The sequence below is a fragment of the Mytilus californianus genome, unplaced genomic scaffold, assembly GCF_021869535.1.
Source record: "Mytilus californianus isolate M0D057914Y unplaced genomic scaffold, xbMytCali1.0.p SCAF_9, whole genome shotgun sequence".
Lineage (NCBI taxonomy): Eukaryota > Metazoa > Mollusca > Bivalvia > Mytilida > Mytilidae > Mytilus > Mytilus californianus.
The window spans coordinates 71568960-71587424 of record NW_026262745.1 but is presented as its reverse complement, the minus strand read 5'-3'; the positions used below and the strand labels follow the sequence as shown (position 1 = coordinate 71587424).

Here is an 18465-nt window from a genome sequence, read left to right as displayed (position 1 = left end):
TGTGTTCTTGTCTTTCATTTTTAATAATGTGCTTTGTCTATATGTCTTTTTGTGTTTCTTTGTTACATATTTGTTTGTTTTTATAGTGGCAAAGATTATAACACAATGTTGACTGCTGTACCCCTATTTTTGACATTTTTACCTATTATGTCTTTTTGTCTTGTTCACATACCGTTGTCAATATAATAGAATTTTACTGTCATACAAGTCAGAGGTTAAGCTAGCTTTAAAACCAGGTTTAATCAACCATTTTCTAAGAAAATGCCTGTATCAAGTCAGGAATATGACAGTTGTTATCCATTCGTTTGATGTGTTTCAGCTTTTGATTTTGCCGTTTGATAAGGGACTTTCCGTTTTGAATTTTCCTCTGAGTTCGGTATTTTTGTTATTTTACTTTTTGATTATAGACTCTTCAAAATAGTTAATTTTGTTTCATCAGATGCATCATAAGCTATCTGTAAAGAATTGAGCAGGGCATCTTTTCATTAATGATAAGAGGGCAAATATTATAGGATAAAACACATTTTTTGTAGAGGTTATTGATGTGTAAACCGGGGCGATTGACTTTTATGTAAAGTTTGTGAGTAAGAGCCCCGGTTTACACATCAATAACCTCTAGAAAAAATGTGTTTAATCCTTATAATTCTTAAGCCAAATATTCGCGATTTTTAATTAACATTTTTTTGTGTAATGGCTACTATAATTACCATCAAATGCACAATTGACAGGTCGTAACTAAGGAATTGGCCGCCATATTGACTTTCTAAAATCCATAAATGTTTGATAAATGCAACAGAATCTAAAATAAAAAAGCACCTACCTCAAGAACTTCATTTTAATGAGATATTATCCGAATTTGAAGGGTACAAGTAACGCAATAATCTTTCCCTTGAAAGTTTTCATTCGTATGGCGTCGTGTTTTGCCATGACGTAAATTCGCTAAATCATTCACGAAATTTCGCGGAATTTTGTTTAAATTTTAATTTTATACATTTTCGAAGCTTTAATGCATTTTTTCTTTTTTGTTATATATGCATTAGAATAGAAACAACTGTTATGTATTTGTTTTTTAATCTAAATTTGCTGAAAATCCCGGGATCCCTGCAGGCATGAATAGATTACGAAAGTAGTTTCTGAAACATGGTTTATCGAAGTGTAAACCAAGAGAAAAGTTCTAATTGACCTATCCAATTCAAGTATCCATAGATATGTAAATCATATAAGAATTATAAAGTTTTAAAAGTAATCTACCTTGGTCCTGGTTGATCAACGTTTGCATATCTTCGTCGTCTGCCTCAAATTTTTCTAGATTTTCAACATTTCTCTTGAATAATTCCAGATTATTCTCAAAATTCATCTTTTTCTCGATTTTTATTTCGTCGCCAGTTGAATCTTCAACTGGGGTATGTAAGTATCGTTTCACATGGACATTTATTGTTTGGTAAACATTCAAGAAGGAGCTCATGCTATTCCGGTTTATCAATTGTTCTGAGAGGCTACAACATTCATTTGCATTTTGTAGAAAAGTGTCTAAGTTAGCTTTTCTTATAACTGATTTCGAGTCTTCCCTCTGGAATGCAAAGTTATATTCATCAAGAAGTCTTTGTTTTCTGTTTTGTAAAACATTAATTCCTCTATTATACATATCATCTACGTTTCTGCAAAAATCATTCTTCTTATTTTTTCGTGTATGAGTATTGTTGAGAACTTTTTCCACTAGCAATTCGACACCTGACATTCGTATTCGAAGAGACTTCACGTCATCTCCTAATTCTCTTTTTCTCTTTTTGAAAGCATCTGCAATGTCTTCAAGATCATGTTCATTGATATCTCTGTGTTCATCCAGCGCACAAGATGGACAAAGAACACTTTGACAATTCGAAGAATTGCAGAAATGTTTGAGTCTTGCCCTTTCATGTTGAGGATTCTGACAAACATCAAGATCTTCCTCTTGTAATATCTCAGATTTGTTAACAACTGAGTTGTGCGTTTTATTTTCTTTTTCGTGCTGACAGCGACAAATCTCACATAGATTTAAAATGCACTGCTGACATTTATAGGTAACATCCGCGGTATTTCCACATAGGCAGCATTTTTTGAAAGCATTTAGATCGGAATGAACCTGCAAAAATGACGTCAAATCCCGTCTTGTGTTATCCTTTGGAAAATCCATAGGCCCATTTTTCTTCACTTTATGCACAGCGTTACAAGTTGGACATTTAATTTGATCTTTTCGGCGACCGAGTCTTTTTAAGCATTCTGAACAAAATGAATGATGACAAGGAAGCAACCTTGGTATACGCTCATCTTCGTCAAACAACTCTGTGCATATGTTACACTCTAAATATCGACGTTCCAGCTCAGTTATCAAATTCACCGCATTTTTTGTAGCCATCTCACTTCATTCTGAAAGATTCACAGTATTTCATTTTCTTCATGAAATAAAACATGATTACCATATAACATCAACAGCTTTATAAAATATCAAGAACAAGAATATGTGTCCATATTGTACCATGCCCTGCCCACACTATCCCATATCTTGTAAACCAAGAAATCAGGGTTAAAACATTAACTGGCATATAATTAAGTTCCATACATAATGAACATGTCTACTATGTGTTCATTTGATATGAACACAAAGGTATGGTAAACTACTTGAAACCTTGAACAGAAACTGGTATCTGATACTGAACGGGCGAGTGGAATAACAACCGAACGGACGGACCAGAAAACATAATACTTCCTACTATCGGAGACGTGCAATATCTATATAATTGTGAGATTAATTCCCGATTAAGTACATGTTGTGCTTAAAAATTTGATTACTTCACTGATAGTTCTATTTTTTCTATTATTTGCAAGGAATCATACAATGTTAAATGATGTTGTGAGTTTAAAATAAGCACGTTCTTAAAGTGCTACTGAACATTCCATTTATTACAGGGAATTGTGGGGAGAAGTGGTACAGTTATTACAACTGTTTGTAAAGAATTTGTAACCTTGCATCACACACACACACACACACACACTGAAATGATACACGTTATTAACTAATTAATCGGACCAGTTTTGCTAATATTTAGCTTTCGTATTGAATAATGTTGTAGAATTAACTCTTCTTTGCAAATTTAACGTTAAGACGATTGAAATTACCAAAGCTTGAATTAAAGATTAAAAACATCTTCAGTTTACATTCTTGGAACATATTTGAGTTTGCTTAATAGGCCTATTTAATTTGTTTAATTAGTAAATAACTCAAAGGAAATATATGTGTCGAGAATATGCACAAACAGAATAAAAATAAAAATTCACATTTAACTATTATCAATTCATTGATAGGTTCTGTTATGACATATGCACGGATAATTGCTATGATTATATCAAACCAATACATGAAACGTATCGGAAATGATAGAACATACAATTATTTATTATGGAGAGACTAGGAAGCACAAGTTAAATTTATTCTATTGTAAAGCCTAGCCATATCATTCATGCTAATTCAAAGAGTTTGAATTAAATAATATGGTTAATCACACTTAGTCTATTGACCTATGTTAAAATGCTAGTGAAAGAATACAACAAAACAGTTGCGATACGGTTTAAAAATATCCTTATTGTATTTCTTTAGTCAACGCAATCTTTGTACTTTAAACTATGTATATGGTTTGTTTAGTATAATCATTTACTGCATTGATTCTTAAAGTAAGTGTACTGAATACACAATTCTACTAGAACGTCTTTCGAGCGTCGTGCAAACGTCTTAAAATAATATTCCTTAATTATCAAATTAAACGGCTTTGATTCATTAGACACAACTGGTTTACTCTACCCTGGAATACAACTTTTATTGAATAGTATTTTAGATTCAGTTGTATTTTCACACCTTGACATAATTCTTTTGTCAGACTTTATAATAGAAGGAAATTATATTTAGGTGTAACAAGAAACATTTAATTTTTGGTAATTATGACATTACAAATATGTTTATCTTCCTCACATGTTACCTGTGTTAATTTTGAAACAGGATAATACTTTCATAATTTTTAAATCTGTTTAGTGATAAACCAATTTTTCTGATTAAATCACACGAATGTTGTCATTAGAGGTTTAAATATATGGTTGTCAAGGGTGTTGCGTACACTATTTTGTGTTGCATATGTTTATTTCTTATGTATTTTTTCTAATAGGCATGAAGAACTCAGATGCATTTGAATTCTCATCATTTTGTGTTACATTATACAAAAAATCTTACCCCTGTCAGGTTCCATGTATTTGTTTAAGTATTATATATCTCTGAATCAGTTTGATTTGTGTAGACCACATATTTTGACTATGCTCCGATTGAATTATCAAATTGAATTGTAAAATTTAACTTCCTCCTTTAAGTTATTTTGGCGGAATTTTTCAATTAAAGACTGCACCAGAACATGAGTGCATGTAAGTTTTTAATAGCAAAAGTTGGTATGATGATAGAACATTTGAGAATCATAGTAACGAGGGTTCATATCCTAATTAGGACGCTATCGTTTTCTTCACAGTTAAGAAAATTATAAAATTGATGAATTTGCAACTTGAATGAAAACTCCATTGCTCTTGATTTATCATAGGTCTGAGACCATTTTAAATTACAGTCCCCTATGTTTACACTCCTTTTGTATGTAAAGTTGCAATTTTTCTTGTTAAATCACATTGCCAGTATAAATATTTGTAACATACAGCCGCTAACCATATAATGTCTTTTTTCTGACGTTGATTATAAGCTTCCGTATAAGTTTTTTTTATGACGCTAATTAAAGAATACAGGAGCATTATTTTTACATCAAATTCTAAAAAGTTGGTTTAACCAAAATATATTAATTTGGACAAGTTCAGTCTGAAGAGAATCACAATACATTGTCTCGAAATATGAATTTAGTTTAGACTCGGCTAGAAACATGAAAGAATTAATATGCTAACCCTACTCTACCGGTTTCTAAGCCTTGCAAAAATAAATGTTATTCCAAAGCAAGTGTTTGAGACAATATGTGGTTATTCTGTATGTATTGGTGCTATTTACAAACAACACATCATGCACATGGTGAACATCACACTTTATACTGACGACATTATATAGATATAGGAAGATGTGGTATGAGTGCCAATGAGACAACTCTCCATCCAAGTTACAATTTATAAAAGTAAACCATTATAGGTCAAGGTACGGCCTTCAACACGGAGCATTGGCTCATACCGAACAGCAAGCTATAAAGGGCCCCCAAAAATTACTAGTGTAAAACCATTGAAACGGAAAAACCAACGGTCTAATCTATATAAAAACGAGAAACCAGAAACACGTATGAACTAAATAAACAGACGACAACAACTGTAATCAGATTCCTGACTTAGGACAGGTGCAAACATTTGCAGCGGGATTAAACGTTTTAATGGTACCAAACCTTCTCCCTTTTCTGAAACAATAGTATAACATCACAACATAGAAAAACACACTATAAAATATCAATTGGAAGGCTTAACTCAATCAAAAAACGTAAATTAAAACACAATGAACGAATAAATTTGACCTGTGACACCTGAATGCAAATACACAGTTAATAAAAAATTACAAGGGATAAATAATTAAAGTCAAGAGTTAATAAACAGGTTTAAACAATGTCAAAGTATGATATCATTGTGAAATAACAAACAATTTTTAGAAAATCTTCACATGCCTTTATTTTGATATTCTAATTCAATGCATGAGGATACGGTATAAATGGATCCCAATGATAGATGTATGATCTTTATTAATTTTTATTTATAGATTTTTTGTTCAGGAGGTGATACCTCATGGTTAACTTGTTTCCTTATAAAACTGTATACAAAGTTATAATAAAAATGATGTCAACGCAGCTACAGAATTCCAACTCCTCAGACAGGGCTGACCTTAGATAGATCTTTCATATTATTTATCGGTCCTTTTCGGTCATATATCGCCTCACATGTTCATGTACTTTACAAATAACATAATCCTTGTCCTTCAACGTTTTTATGTTTTAGTATTCCCGATCGAGGGTTAATCTAGGAAAAACGCTTAGGACACAATTAACTAGAGCAGCTGACACTAGGGATTGTCATGATCTTGTTTGACATAGAATACAAATTACCTGTATTTTTGGCGCAATCGAAATACATGTATTTCAAAATGTAACATGATGTGGTGCTAATGAAATATCAGTGGTTGCAAATTCATAGCGCCGAAAAAAAGTTCTAGACGTATTATAGCAAAACTATTCATCGGGTATTAATCTATGAAAGGTCCACAGAATAGAATAGTAGAAACATTTCATAAAATATAATATTTTTGTTTTGCATACCCATATTAGTAAAAAAAAGGAAAAGAAGGAAAACTAGATATATTCGTAAAGAAAAACTAGCTTTAATAACTTAGACATTACAAAGTTCCTTTTGTTTTGAAGGTGATGCTTTTTGTGTATCATTTTATTGACCGCCCCCTTTGTTTGTCTTTGTGCTATTATGTTTTGTTTGGTTGTGAGACTTTTCACGTGGTTTGGATTTTACATGTTTTATGCATCCCGCTATCGAGTTTTTTTTACCTTATGTGTTCCTGGTGTAGGTGGGTTCTGGGGTGCGATTCGGACGAATGAGTTTTTTTCTGTGTTATTCTCATTTTGTTTATCCTTGTATATATATTTTATTAATACTATTTTAGCGAAAGAGTGTATGCTATATACATTATGTACCGTTAACTACAAAAACTTGTTTTATCGGCGTCTTGGTCAAAAAACGTCTTTGCCAGATTAATTAGTATGTTTACTTGAATTTTCTAGTCAGTTATGTTGTATGCCTGTGATATATGTTTACACAGTTGTGGCTGCTGGATCCCAATTATTATCACATTCACCTATTATGTCTGTTTTGGTTGCTCACCCAATTTTGTCAACATAATGGAAAAATAAATAACTGTCCTTTAAGTGAGACATTTAGTTAGCGATAAAATCAGACTAAGCCCACCAATTTCTTCGGAAAATGCATGTGCCAGGTAATGAATATGACAGGTTTGTTTTCACTCGTTCCGTTGGTTTATAACGTTTGATTTTGTCAGTTTGTATGGACTTCCCTTTTTTTATTATACCTTGAGGTCGGTATTATTTGTTTGTTATACTTTTGTAATGAACGTAACTTTTATAATGCTACAGATACCATAAACTTTTAAATACTTTCGCTGATTATTTTTTTGCGGTCGATAAATGCAACTTATCTGTTTAGAGGTGTTTCCCGCCAAAAAATAGTATTAAGACTGTATTTCTCATCCTACCTTTTATTGTAATGTCTTTTGTAGAACTAAAACACTGAGAAATGATATATCTAAAACTCTGGGAAGTTTCCTTCAACACCAATGACTACATGCGAGATAAACTCAACAATTGAGTTAAAATTGATCTTTTGTCCGATAATATGACAATTCAAAAAGTTAACAGGCCTCTCAAATACTGTCAATTTAAATATTTTTTTAGAGAAATATCGACATCCATTAGAGTGCTTATTTGTTTCTTGTTGTGATTTTCTTGAGCGACAGTATCTAACCAACACATGTATTTGTCTAAGCTAGCTTCCTGAAATGGCGATCAAAATTTGATAATCCTTTCCTTTATATACCTTTTTTTTTATCTTAATGTTCCAAAAAATGCCCTCCTGTTTTTACCTAAAAACATTTTTTCAACCATTACGACATATTCTTCACATGCCTTTATTCGTCCGAATCGCACCCCAGAACCCACCTACACCAGGAACACATAAGGTAAAAAAAAACTCGATAGCGGGATGCATAAAACATGTAAAATCCAAACCACATATATATTCTAGATAGACAAAGTGTGTTTAATAAGTTCGTAAAACTGGTTTATCCCCGTCTTATTTTGTACCAGTACCAATCATACATTCTTGTCGTTGTTTGTACGTCAGTTTTTTTCTCTCTCGGACGAGTCATATGTTTGTGGTTGGTGTGGCATGGTATACTGTCCAGTATTTTGTGTGATTACATTTACCTTTTTATGTATTATAAATACCTAAAAATCCAAATTAGATTACAGAAAAAGGGCCGTATCAAAGAGGGTCTGGATAGGGGGTTCTTTATTCTTTAATCTTATAAATCATGCTGCTCTAACCTTTAGCTTTTTTGCCCACTATTCTTTATATTTAAAAACACCATTATTCTATTTCTTAATTTTTGTGACCTATCGTTTTCTATCATCATCATCATGTTTTTAATACTGACATAATCAGCAAGAATATCAAGCCAGATCGCTAGGGCGAGCTGATGAAGTCAGTTTCAAAAAATAAATTGTAATTATTCTGTTTATCTGCAATTTGATATAACTGTATTTTTGTTGTTGTTGAGAATATGAATTAAAATGAAAAAGTTCTTAAAACTACTTTTACAAAATCAAATCGGTTGGATAGTTGTTCGGTTGTATGAATAATGTCGCGTTCATTTCATTGATAAATTGACGCGGAAGGATTTGAACAATCGACGTTGCTGTACTAATCCATGACGTCATTGCCTCATATTTTCGGGTATAAAGTCCTGTCCATGATATTAAAAATATAAGCCAGTAAGATCAAAGGGAAAATGTACAAATTGCATATAAATTTATTTATCTTGAAAACTTATCAAACCAATATTTTGTTTTAATTTCCAAACATAAAGACATTCAGTAAGTATAAATTAATTTGTTAATGAGACTGCTTATCAAAAATAACATAGAAACATATGACTTATATGTGTATACACAAGTTGATACACATAACAATAATCAATTCAGCTTATTAATGACAACATTTTGAATGCTATGTAATTCTCTTGATCAGGAAATAATTCTGTAGATTGGATAAACGCTTGTCTCGCTGATTCGGTGTCTCCTACTAATTGAAAACCTATACCTAGGAAGGTGTAACATTCTAATTTCAACGCGCGAGTAGCTACAAAATGTGTGTCCTCTATAGTCAACTCTAGATTCCGTAAGGAATGCCAGTACTGGCTGCTATTTTTAAGATGAAAATGACACAGAAAACAAAGTAAATGAGCATATATTACTGGAAGTATTGGTAATTTTACTTCCCTTTGTAATTCATCCGGTATTAACGATATAGAATGTTCATCAACTATTACCAAATCTAATAACAAACAATCTCCACAACTGAACAATAGTCATATTCCAAAATAAATGTATATTAAATAGCTCATAATGTATATCTGAAAAAGTCATGTTAGTATGAAGTTTTTCCGGTGAGCATTTTATTAGAGAATACTGGACTATGTTTAGAGCTGTATTGTATTGTTTACTCCTGTAGAAAAACGACGCTAACATGAGCCATCCAGATACAGCGTCATGACGTGTGTTCAGTAGAAAAATACTTGTACAATTATTGCACTATTTATAAACAGATTTACTACCGGAAGTATTCTCAAATGATAATAATTGGTCATATTTGGTACAAAATGTTGACATGGAGTATGTGTAAAATTCTTTTTGAACTCTTAATGGATAATACCTTGTAGATCGCTTTTTCCAAAAGAAAATCAAAATTCAAAAGTAAAGTGATTGTGATTAACGAACTCGAGCTTAATATTTTTAACACTGTCGACATGTGAATGAATTGACTCCTTACTTACATCAAAACCCAATGCATGGAACTTATAGATTTGGTCTGACAATCAGATACATTGCCAACCGTAACTGTTTAGAATATACAACTTATTCAAAGTGTTTTCTGTGCATGCCTTGGAATCTTGTTCTCAAATCAATTAATCTCAGGAATGAAATAATGCAGACAAACAGTGTACTAACACAATATATAAGCCTCCTGAAACATCTCATGTAGCAAGATATCAAGTTTTCGAGTTTCCATATTGATGAAGGTGACTCTTCACATATCCAAAGCAAAATTGTTTTCATGAAATATGAACAAAGCAATTCTTTACAATCTATGTCTAAAGCTATGTCTTTTAGAAGAATTTTCATAAGTGCATAACACAGTAATTGTGTATGTGTAAATGAATAAACAAGAAGTTTTTCTCCTACGGAAAATGATATGCGCCATTCTAATTCTTCTTTTGTAGATCCTTTTACACCAACAGGTATAAAAAGAAAGCCATGTTTAACGATATCCTGTTTAACATAGTATGTAGGCCATGAATTATCTGATCGTGTTATCTATTGTTTTGCTGGTGTTATCCAAAAGTTACTATGTAAACAGTATGCAATGTCAAGATATCCATATTTGTCGGATACACTTGGCCCATGCACAGTAGACAAGGCGTTATTTGAAAAATGTTGTTTGAATGAAGAGTTTGACAAGTAGAAACTACTACCTATCTCATCACATATTAATATAACCTGGTAAATTCTGAACACTAGACGTAACTTAGTAAAACCGAGATGTGTATCTTCCATTCCCATTTCAAAATGTACTTTATCGGGATTTAAATCAATGTGTGTGTCTTCACAAACCTCAATAAATGTAAAAGCCTTCAGTATATCTAAATCACTAACTCTCATTTCAAGTCCCTCTCCAAAGCTTCCACTAGTGATTGTTGTCCAGTTCTCGTCGCTTTGTAAATTGTCTTTGACAGTGTTCATCATTCTGAGTGTATTTACATGTTCCTCATATCCAACAATGTTCTGGCATATATAATGGTACAGAGCTATTGATTCATTGTGTGTTGCTGATTCTGGAAAAAATTTCTTCACAAACCTCAATAAATGTAAAAGCCTTCAGTATATCTAAATCACTAACTCTCATTTCAAGTCCCTCTCCAAAGCTTCCACTAGTGATTGTTGTCCAGTTCTCGTCGCTTTGTAAATTGTCTTTGACAGTGTTCATCATTCTGAGTGTATTTACATGTTCCTCATATCCAACAATGTTCTGGCATATATAATGGTACAGAGCTATTGATTCATTGTGTGTTGCTGATTCTGGAAAAAATTATTAAAGGTGTAGAACCACAAAAAGTTAAAATTTAAAGATTTTTTATTATTTTTTCTTTGTTGCCCAAAAGCTAGAATCTTTGCATATACATAGTTGTGATATAATTGATAATATAAACTAACCTCTGATAATATATTTTAAGTAAGCAAATAATTAGTTTTGAAGTCATGACTTTTTATTATATATCGAGTGACCCGTCTTTTGGTTTAATTTTAATAATAAAGTTTTAAGCATACAAAACATTTAGCCGAAACCCCTAAACCAAAAACATTGCTGTGTCCATGGATGGAATATGATTGGTAACAAAATATGGATCGCGTGTTTATATTATCAGTAACAGAATATTTCCATTCGTATGTTAAAGTACTGTTGGCTACAGAACATTTCTTTTCGTTTGTGTATAGTGTTGTTTACATAGCGTTTTTGGTCGCATATTGCAATCAAGGTTTTTCCTGAAATTTAAATGCTTGAAATTTTATCATGTCTTTCTCCTGTTTCTACTTGCAATTTCTTTCATTTCAACTAAAATATTTTTTGCATATGGCATAATACATGTATCTTGTCGAGAATGCAAACATCTATCATTCATCAAAGTCTATTTGATATGCTTAGCATAACGCCATTTGTTCTATTGGGAAAACAAATTTAAGTTGAAGTGAGCAAGAAACGAACCGTGTGTAGAACAGATAAAAATAAAATGCATTGAATATATATCTGCCATTCTGGTTAGAAATTGTGTCTTTTTCTACTCTGTCCTGATAGTTCCCTAATCATAACTTTCGTTTCTATATGAAGCTCACATAAAATCGCTATTAAAAATTAAACTTTACCTTACAGTTGCACTTCTATTTTGATTTTGTGATATTATTGACATGTAAAATTCATGTATGTACGTCCTGTGTTAAAAATATTAAAAATAAATATTTTAAAATCGATTGCACACTAAATATTTGAGGAAATAATTAAAGTATTATAGTTGAATCATTAAATATTATACAATTTTCACGAACTGGTTAAAACTCCAGCTTTTCTTGTTTCCTCTTTTCTTATTCAATTTCAATCCCTTTTATAATGAAGTTTATCTATATGGGACAGAATGCTGGAGAATTCTCCAATCAGACATGAAAAGGATTTCCTCATTTCATAACAACTGCTTGAGAAAAATCTGTAAGATCTTCTGGTCCAATAAAATAACCAACCTGTACCACAAAACCAATCAGTGTTTTATAGAGACGGAGATTTAAATGAAGAGATGGTGTTGGATTGGTCATGTATTGAGGAGATGAGGATATAACCAAGATTGCTTTACGATGGACACCTGATGGTAGACGAAAAAGAGGGATGTCAAAAGATACCTTGCATAGAATGGTAAAAAGATGAGATGAGATGAAAAGCCTTGGGAAGACCTGGAAGGAGATTGAGGTAAAAAGGTAAAAGACAGACAAATGTGGCGGGGACTGGTTAAGGCCTTATGTGCTTACAGGCACGAAAAGGATGAGTTTCTATCCTTTTTTCTACAAGAAGGGGGAGCAAGTTTTGTCTGCTTTCATTCTGCCTTTATGTTTTCTCTTGATTGATGTATTCATGGAATTGAACCCTATAACTCTTTTAATTAATATATAAACAGATTAAAAATAATAGAAGTCGTTCAAATCTACACATTTTGATATGAACCGTTGAACATCAAACATTTTGCTGATACAAGTATGTTTCTGGTAAATGTTTCATTACCATCAAACAAAGATGGTAGGTGGCTGCATTGTAGGCACTATTTTTCGTTTGAAGAGATAACCTGAAAGTTGAAAACGCCCTCTCTTCATCTCATACTTCGTTGAAACAATACCCGACAAGATTAAGCGCACGATAACCATCGTTTTCGTCTTTCACTATTTTTGTTATTTTTTCCAACTGCCCTAGTGTTTTAAACTTGTTTTTCTTGTCGTTTAGTCGCTGATGTAGTTGAAAAGCCAGAAAATAATAAAAGACCGCTGGGTGATATAAGAAATAAAAACTTGCTTCATCGTAGTCGTTAAGTTCACATTCAAATTTTACAGCTTTCAATACACATCGGACATCATGGCCTGTTAAAATAATATCGTAGCACACGGGACCAGGAATTTTATCATCGCAGATATCTGGAACATAATTTGTAATTGATATTTCTCCATCGGAAATTTTTACATTTTTGTTTGCAGAACAAAACCCTTCATACTTCAGAATCAAAGATTTGTCGAAAATTTTCGCTATTCCTTCCAACATTTTGTTCAAATCGTTTTGAACTAATAAAAACATCGCCTAATAAAGATATCGCGATAAATGATCCAAAGAGCATCCTATATCAAAAGAACTTCTTGCGGCTTCAAGTCTAATGTGTTTTTCTTCTGGATTGGCAGAGTCGACGTATTCTGACTGGAATATTCCTCCTTCAAAGTATAATGGACTAGGGTCCGTTATGTTGATATAGTCCAAATGGTACAAAATTCCTAGTCTGATGATTGAAAATATCTTCAAACCGACTACGATTTCTACATTCAATTCACATGCAGACTGGTCAAAAATATCGAGTATCTCTGTTAATTTTGACCCTTCTACATATCCTCTAACCATAGAAATCATTATTCCAAATGCAGCTCCATATTTACTGAATTTATTTTTATTTCTAATACATTCGTCAGCTTCCTGCGATAATTCTATCTGAATTTGTGATAATTTTGTCAGACTTGGAGGATTTTCTCCTGAAACAATTACTAGTACACTTTTTTCAAACTGCCGTAGCTTCACGTCTTCCAAGGGCAATCTACATTGTTGCAAAGCAGAAATTATATTGGATAAAATACAATCAATTATATTCACAAGACCTTCTCGTAGATCTGAATTTTCAAATTTATGATAAAACAAATTATGATTACTTACAATGAAATGCTTTAGAGTCCTCCGAGAAATGCATTCTTTCAACATTTGAAGACAAAGCTTCAGCAGGCGTATTAAGTTTGTTTGCTGCAACTTTATCGAACCTCCTTCACAAACCCATAAAACAATAGTCTTCAAATGGTAAGTGCTAAGTATGTCCTTTGCTACAGGTTCTAAGAAGGCTTTAAATATGGTCTTAAGTAGAACAAAACCGTTCAGTTGAGTTTCATTGAAACTCCAAACGAGTTCCTGTTCGACATAGCTAAAAGAAAGTCTCCATTCGAGCTGACATTCATCAGAGGTTGGATCTCCTACTGGAACGACATGAACTGGGAAATCCAGTGCTTTCTCTATGAGATGTTTAGGTGGCCATATGCTATACCTTTCTCGACTTGTCCATTCAAGTGCCACCATTGGCCATTTTGAACAGTGTATCCCCTCCGTTGTGTCCAAATCAATACTTCGACAGACAATGTCAAAATTTACCGAAGATGATGAGCAAGGGCCATGTTCATGAAAGTCTGACATCGATGCATAGGATGATAACCAATTTCCACTTTCTGGGATGATTTTCAAGTTACGGTATTTCTCACTACAGAGAAAATACACACCTTCCTTTTCTACAAGGAAATCCCTGACTTCTACATTTAAAGTGGATTCATGGGGACATTTTAAAAGAGCAAGTTTCACAAAACAGCTTTGATCTTGCTTTGTGTTCAATAGAAATGTGCATTTTTCTGAGTCTTTTTCCTCTTTTTCATCTAGAATAGCAATCATGTTCTGAACAATAAACATACGGTCTACGTCGCTACCAGGTATATAAGACCCTTCCACAGTACTTCCTGTCGATACAATATCAGTACCATGTAAATGATGCATTAGCATTTCATATAAAGGTGTTCTTGCTTTATCGATTTCCATTCTTGTGAAAATTCCTTCAGACTTTAGTAAAAGTGATACAATTTCAGAAATCTTTGCAAAAAATTCTTCCTCGTTATTGTCTACAAGTAAAGTAAATTTGATGATTAAAAATAGAAAGAGGTGGTAGATCAAGAGAACAAAAAGGGAAACCAAGTGTTGTATACACACCCATAATCTGTTTTGTTTTGACAGGGAGCAGACCCTATTACCGTTTATCGGCACTGCGTATACAATTGGTATCACAGCTCAAAATTTAATGAACACGATGGTGAAAACCTCTGTTTTACAACGACGGCATAAGATACATATTCTGGGTTATATAATAGCAAAACAATCGTTTTGAATGACAAAATGGAACACACATCCTGTTGTAATGTTGTATCTGCAGTAGTGGTAGCTTGTTATAGGGTGTATGCATTGTAGCAAGTATTATATTGACAATGTAAGGCCGTGTTCACACTGAGCTAGACTCATTGTGGTGTTGGTGTACCCAACACGTAGACTATTAAACATCTACTACGTTCACATCGATAGCAATGCAATCAATGTTTATAGTAGTTTAATTCATGTTTTGATCACATGAAGTGGATATAGTCGATATTGGCTCTGTACGAATTAAGTTTATATCAAATTAGATATTTATAACTTGAATTATATTAAGGAAAAAATATCTATTGAATGAAAATTATTATAATAATAATCATGATAATATGAAATAAGCTATATACCAAATGTCTTGTCCAAAACTAAAACTATTGCTCAGTTGTTAAAAAATGTTCAAATAGCTTTACTACCCAAAACTGTGAATTACAACAATCATCATACACATCATCCACTTGAACTTGATTGTCTTCCAGAATTGAGTGGACCCACCCCGAAATTTAGGGATCAATAAATTAATGATTGTTTGATTGATGTTGTTTGCTTTACGTCCAGTGGCAATGTTTCATGCATATTCAGCATGAATCCGATTCATAATTTATTCAATAAGTAGGTCCTGCCATAGAATGTTAGGATAAAGGGTGGAAAATTTGAAATGCCACTAGAAAATAAGGATATATTGGAACGGGACAGAAATTTAGCCTTGCAATTGGTCATGTGCTGATCTCTCAACGTTGCAAGGGTTCTCTCTATACAGTAGGCATAGAATTTAACATCTCCATTCTGACCGGCTGCGAATTCATACATCGAGAATACAATCAACTAACGACCAACTGTTGCAATGGTTTTACTGTCGGTCTGAAGAAAAGCAAAGGATGAACATATTTATATACCCAAGTCAACCTTTCGATTAGTAAATTTATAGAACTATGTGCAGAAATAATTAATAGTATGTGCAGTAAAGCTAATATGGTAGGGTATTTAAGTTTCAAATGCAGTATTAATCGGTTGTTGCTGAACATTTCAATCATTTTCCCCATTGTTTCGCTACTGTTGCTCTTCTTTATATTGCAAATCAAGACGTCCTGTAAACTCTCAAAGTACTAAAAATCAGAAGAACTGTTTCCATAACGCACCGACCAATCATCTCTCTTTGAATGAATCTTTTTTATTGATTTTTTTTATTTGTTTTTGTTTTTATTTTGGTGGAGGGGGACACATCAATGTTCATGACTTTAAGCAAAAGCAAACATTTTTGTTTTTTGATGATATACAGGAAAAAGAACTTTTTAAACTCTATATTGAATTTATTTAATTTCCTTAGTTTCCAATGGAAAACCATATTTTTTTTAAATAAGAATCAACTTTAAAATGATCAAATAGTGTTCATTTCATGAAACTAATTGTAAACAGGTTTATAGTACGTGACGTTTGGTTTGAATTAACATGATACATAATACTTTCATTGTTTGGGGTACTTTATAATCGGTTGAAATCACACAGGTAACTTGATAGATATTCAATGTTTATGAATTCTTATTCATGCTTTAAATGCTCTGAATACAGTGTAAACAAACTAATATTTCAGAACATATTAACATATACATGATATAGTGAACAAAGATTTTATTTTCCATGAAGATAACGATCATAATTTACTTCCATATTTCTCTATTATATAGATCTGCGAGGGGTCTTAAATTTCATTGCTACATAAATCAGTGGTTTATATCAAACTCATTACGTAAGATATGACTTCTTTCAGAACTATACATGCCAAATTATATCTAACTTTCACACACATTACTAAAAGTATCTTACCCCTCATGTCAATGACAGTTTCCATGTTTTTCGTTTGAATGAATATATCTCTATACTGAATCTGCGACTTTTATAAATAGAATGTTTACGTTGAATATGTATATCGCTTCTGTGTAGTTTAAAAAACCTCGATTAGATGTTTTTTTCTACAATTGGTGAACCATTAAATTTGACTTCCTCTTTTGAAATGTTTTGGCGGAATTATTCAATTCAAAATTGCACTATATCAAGACAAGAAAAATTGACAATTAAATTAAATGCAATAGTTAGGAAAAGTGATCGTCCAGGATGAAGGGCGGAAAGTACAACTGCCATTGGAAAATGAGAGTATGTTAGATAAAGGAGAAATATTCAATTGATCACACAAGAACCCCTCAAAGAGTTGTTGTACGGGTATTGAATATAAGACTCCACAAGAGGTATCGCATTTAATGTCCCCTTTCACAACCGAACGGACGCCCCACATTTAAAAGTGTTTACTGTCAGACAGTAAACGTTCAAAGGAATGCCATATTTCTATACCCAAGAAAATCAGTTGCACCAGCAAAATCAACATGTGAGACTATTTTCATGGTTAAAATGAAGTAGTATAAATTTACGAGCAAACGAAAGAATAGTCAATTTCAATTGTTTTATACAAATTTATGTTTTTTTCTAAGGTTCTAAGGTTTAACAACTGATGTTTTAATTTTACACAATATGTCTGTGCATTCGACGCGCCTTTCATGATTTACCATTACAATTAACACTCAGACACCAAAATCCAAGAAGGTATAATTTAAATCTATATCACCTAAAAGGTATCTAAAAAAAAAGCAAAATCCACTGAACTTATTTATTAGTTGTTGTTGTCTTCGAAATACCTGTTATTAACTGCGAGTACTCTAAGATCTGTACTTTGTCTTTTTTGTTGTGAGGATTTATAAATACCCTTCCACGTCCGGTCACTCTGTGTTTTTGCGTTTTTTGTTAGATGTTTTTTTCTGCTTTGTATCGATCTGATCATGAGTTAGGCCTTTTTCAACTAATTTTTTTATACTTGTTTTATGTTGTACTGTTACACCACCATGACGACTGTCCCAGGTAAGGGAGAGGGTTTGGCTCCAGCAAACTAGTTTTACCCCGCCACGTTCTGTAAGTGCCTGTCCCAAATCAGGAGCCTGTAATTCAGAGTTTGGCGTTTTTTGCTGAATATCATATTTGTTTTTCGTTCATTATATTGTACATAAATCAGGCCATTAGTTTTCTCGTTTGAATTGTTTTACATTTGTCATTTCGGGGCTTTCATAGCTGACTATGCGATATGGGTTTTGTCCGTTGTTGAAGGCCGTACAATGACCAATAATGGTTAACTTCTATGTCATTTGGTCTTTAGAGGAGAGTTGTCTCATTGGCAATCATACCACATCATCTTATTTTTATCTTAGAAAAATTTAT

At 32.6% G+C, this 18465-nt stretch overlaps 2 protein-coding genes across 2 annotated transcripts; both read right to left on the bottom strand.

Moving 5' to 3' along the window:
* Positions 1-1192: 1192 nt before the first annotated feature.
* On the bottom strand, positions 1193-4342 carry LOC127713973 (E3 ubiquitin-protein ligase TRIM56-like). The gene is made up of 2 exons (XM_052219923.1): positions 4259-4342; positions 1193-2406 (listed from the first exon to the last, which is right to left on the bottom strand). Exon 2 carries the CDS (start codon positions 2393-2395, stop codon positions 1193-1195), a length of 1203 nt encoding a protein of 400 aa, XP_052075883.1. The 5' UTR covers positions 2396-2406; positions 4259-4342.
* An 8848-nt stretch (positions 4343-13190) lies between these two features.
* LOC127715443 (uncharacterized) lies at positions 13191-17173 on the bottom strand. Its single transcript, XM_052221483.1, has 2 exons — positions 17029-17173; positions 13191-14906 (listed from the first exon to the last, which is right to left on the bottom strand). The coding sequence occupies exons 1-2, from the start codon at positions 17051-17053 to the stop codon at positions 13291-13293; spliced, it is 1641 nt and encodes a 546-aa protein (XP_052077443.1). The 5' UTR covers positions 17054-17173; the 3' UTR covers positions 13191-13290.
* Between the last annotated feature and the right edge of the window lie 1292 nt (positions 17174-18465).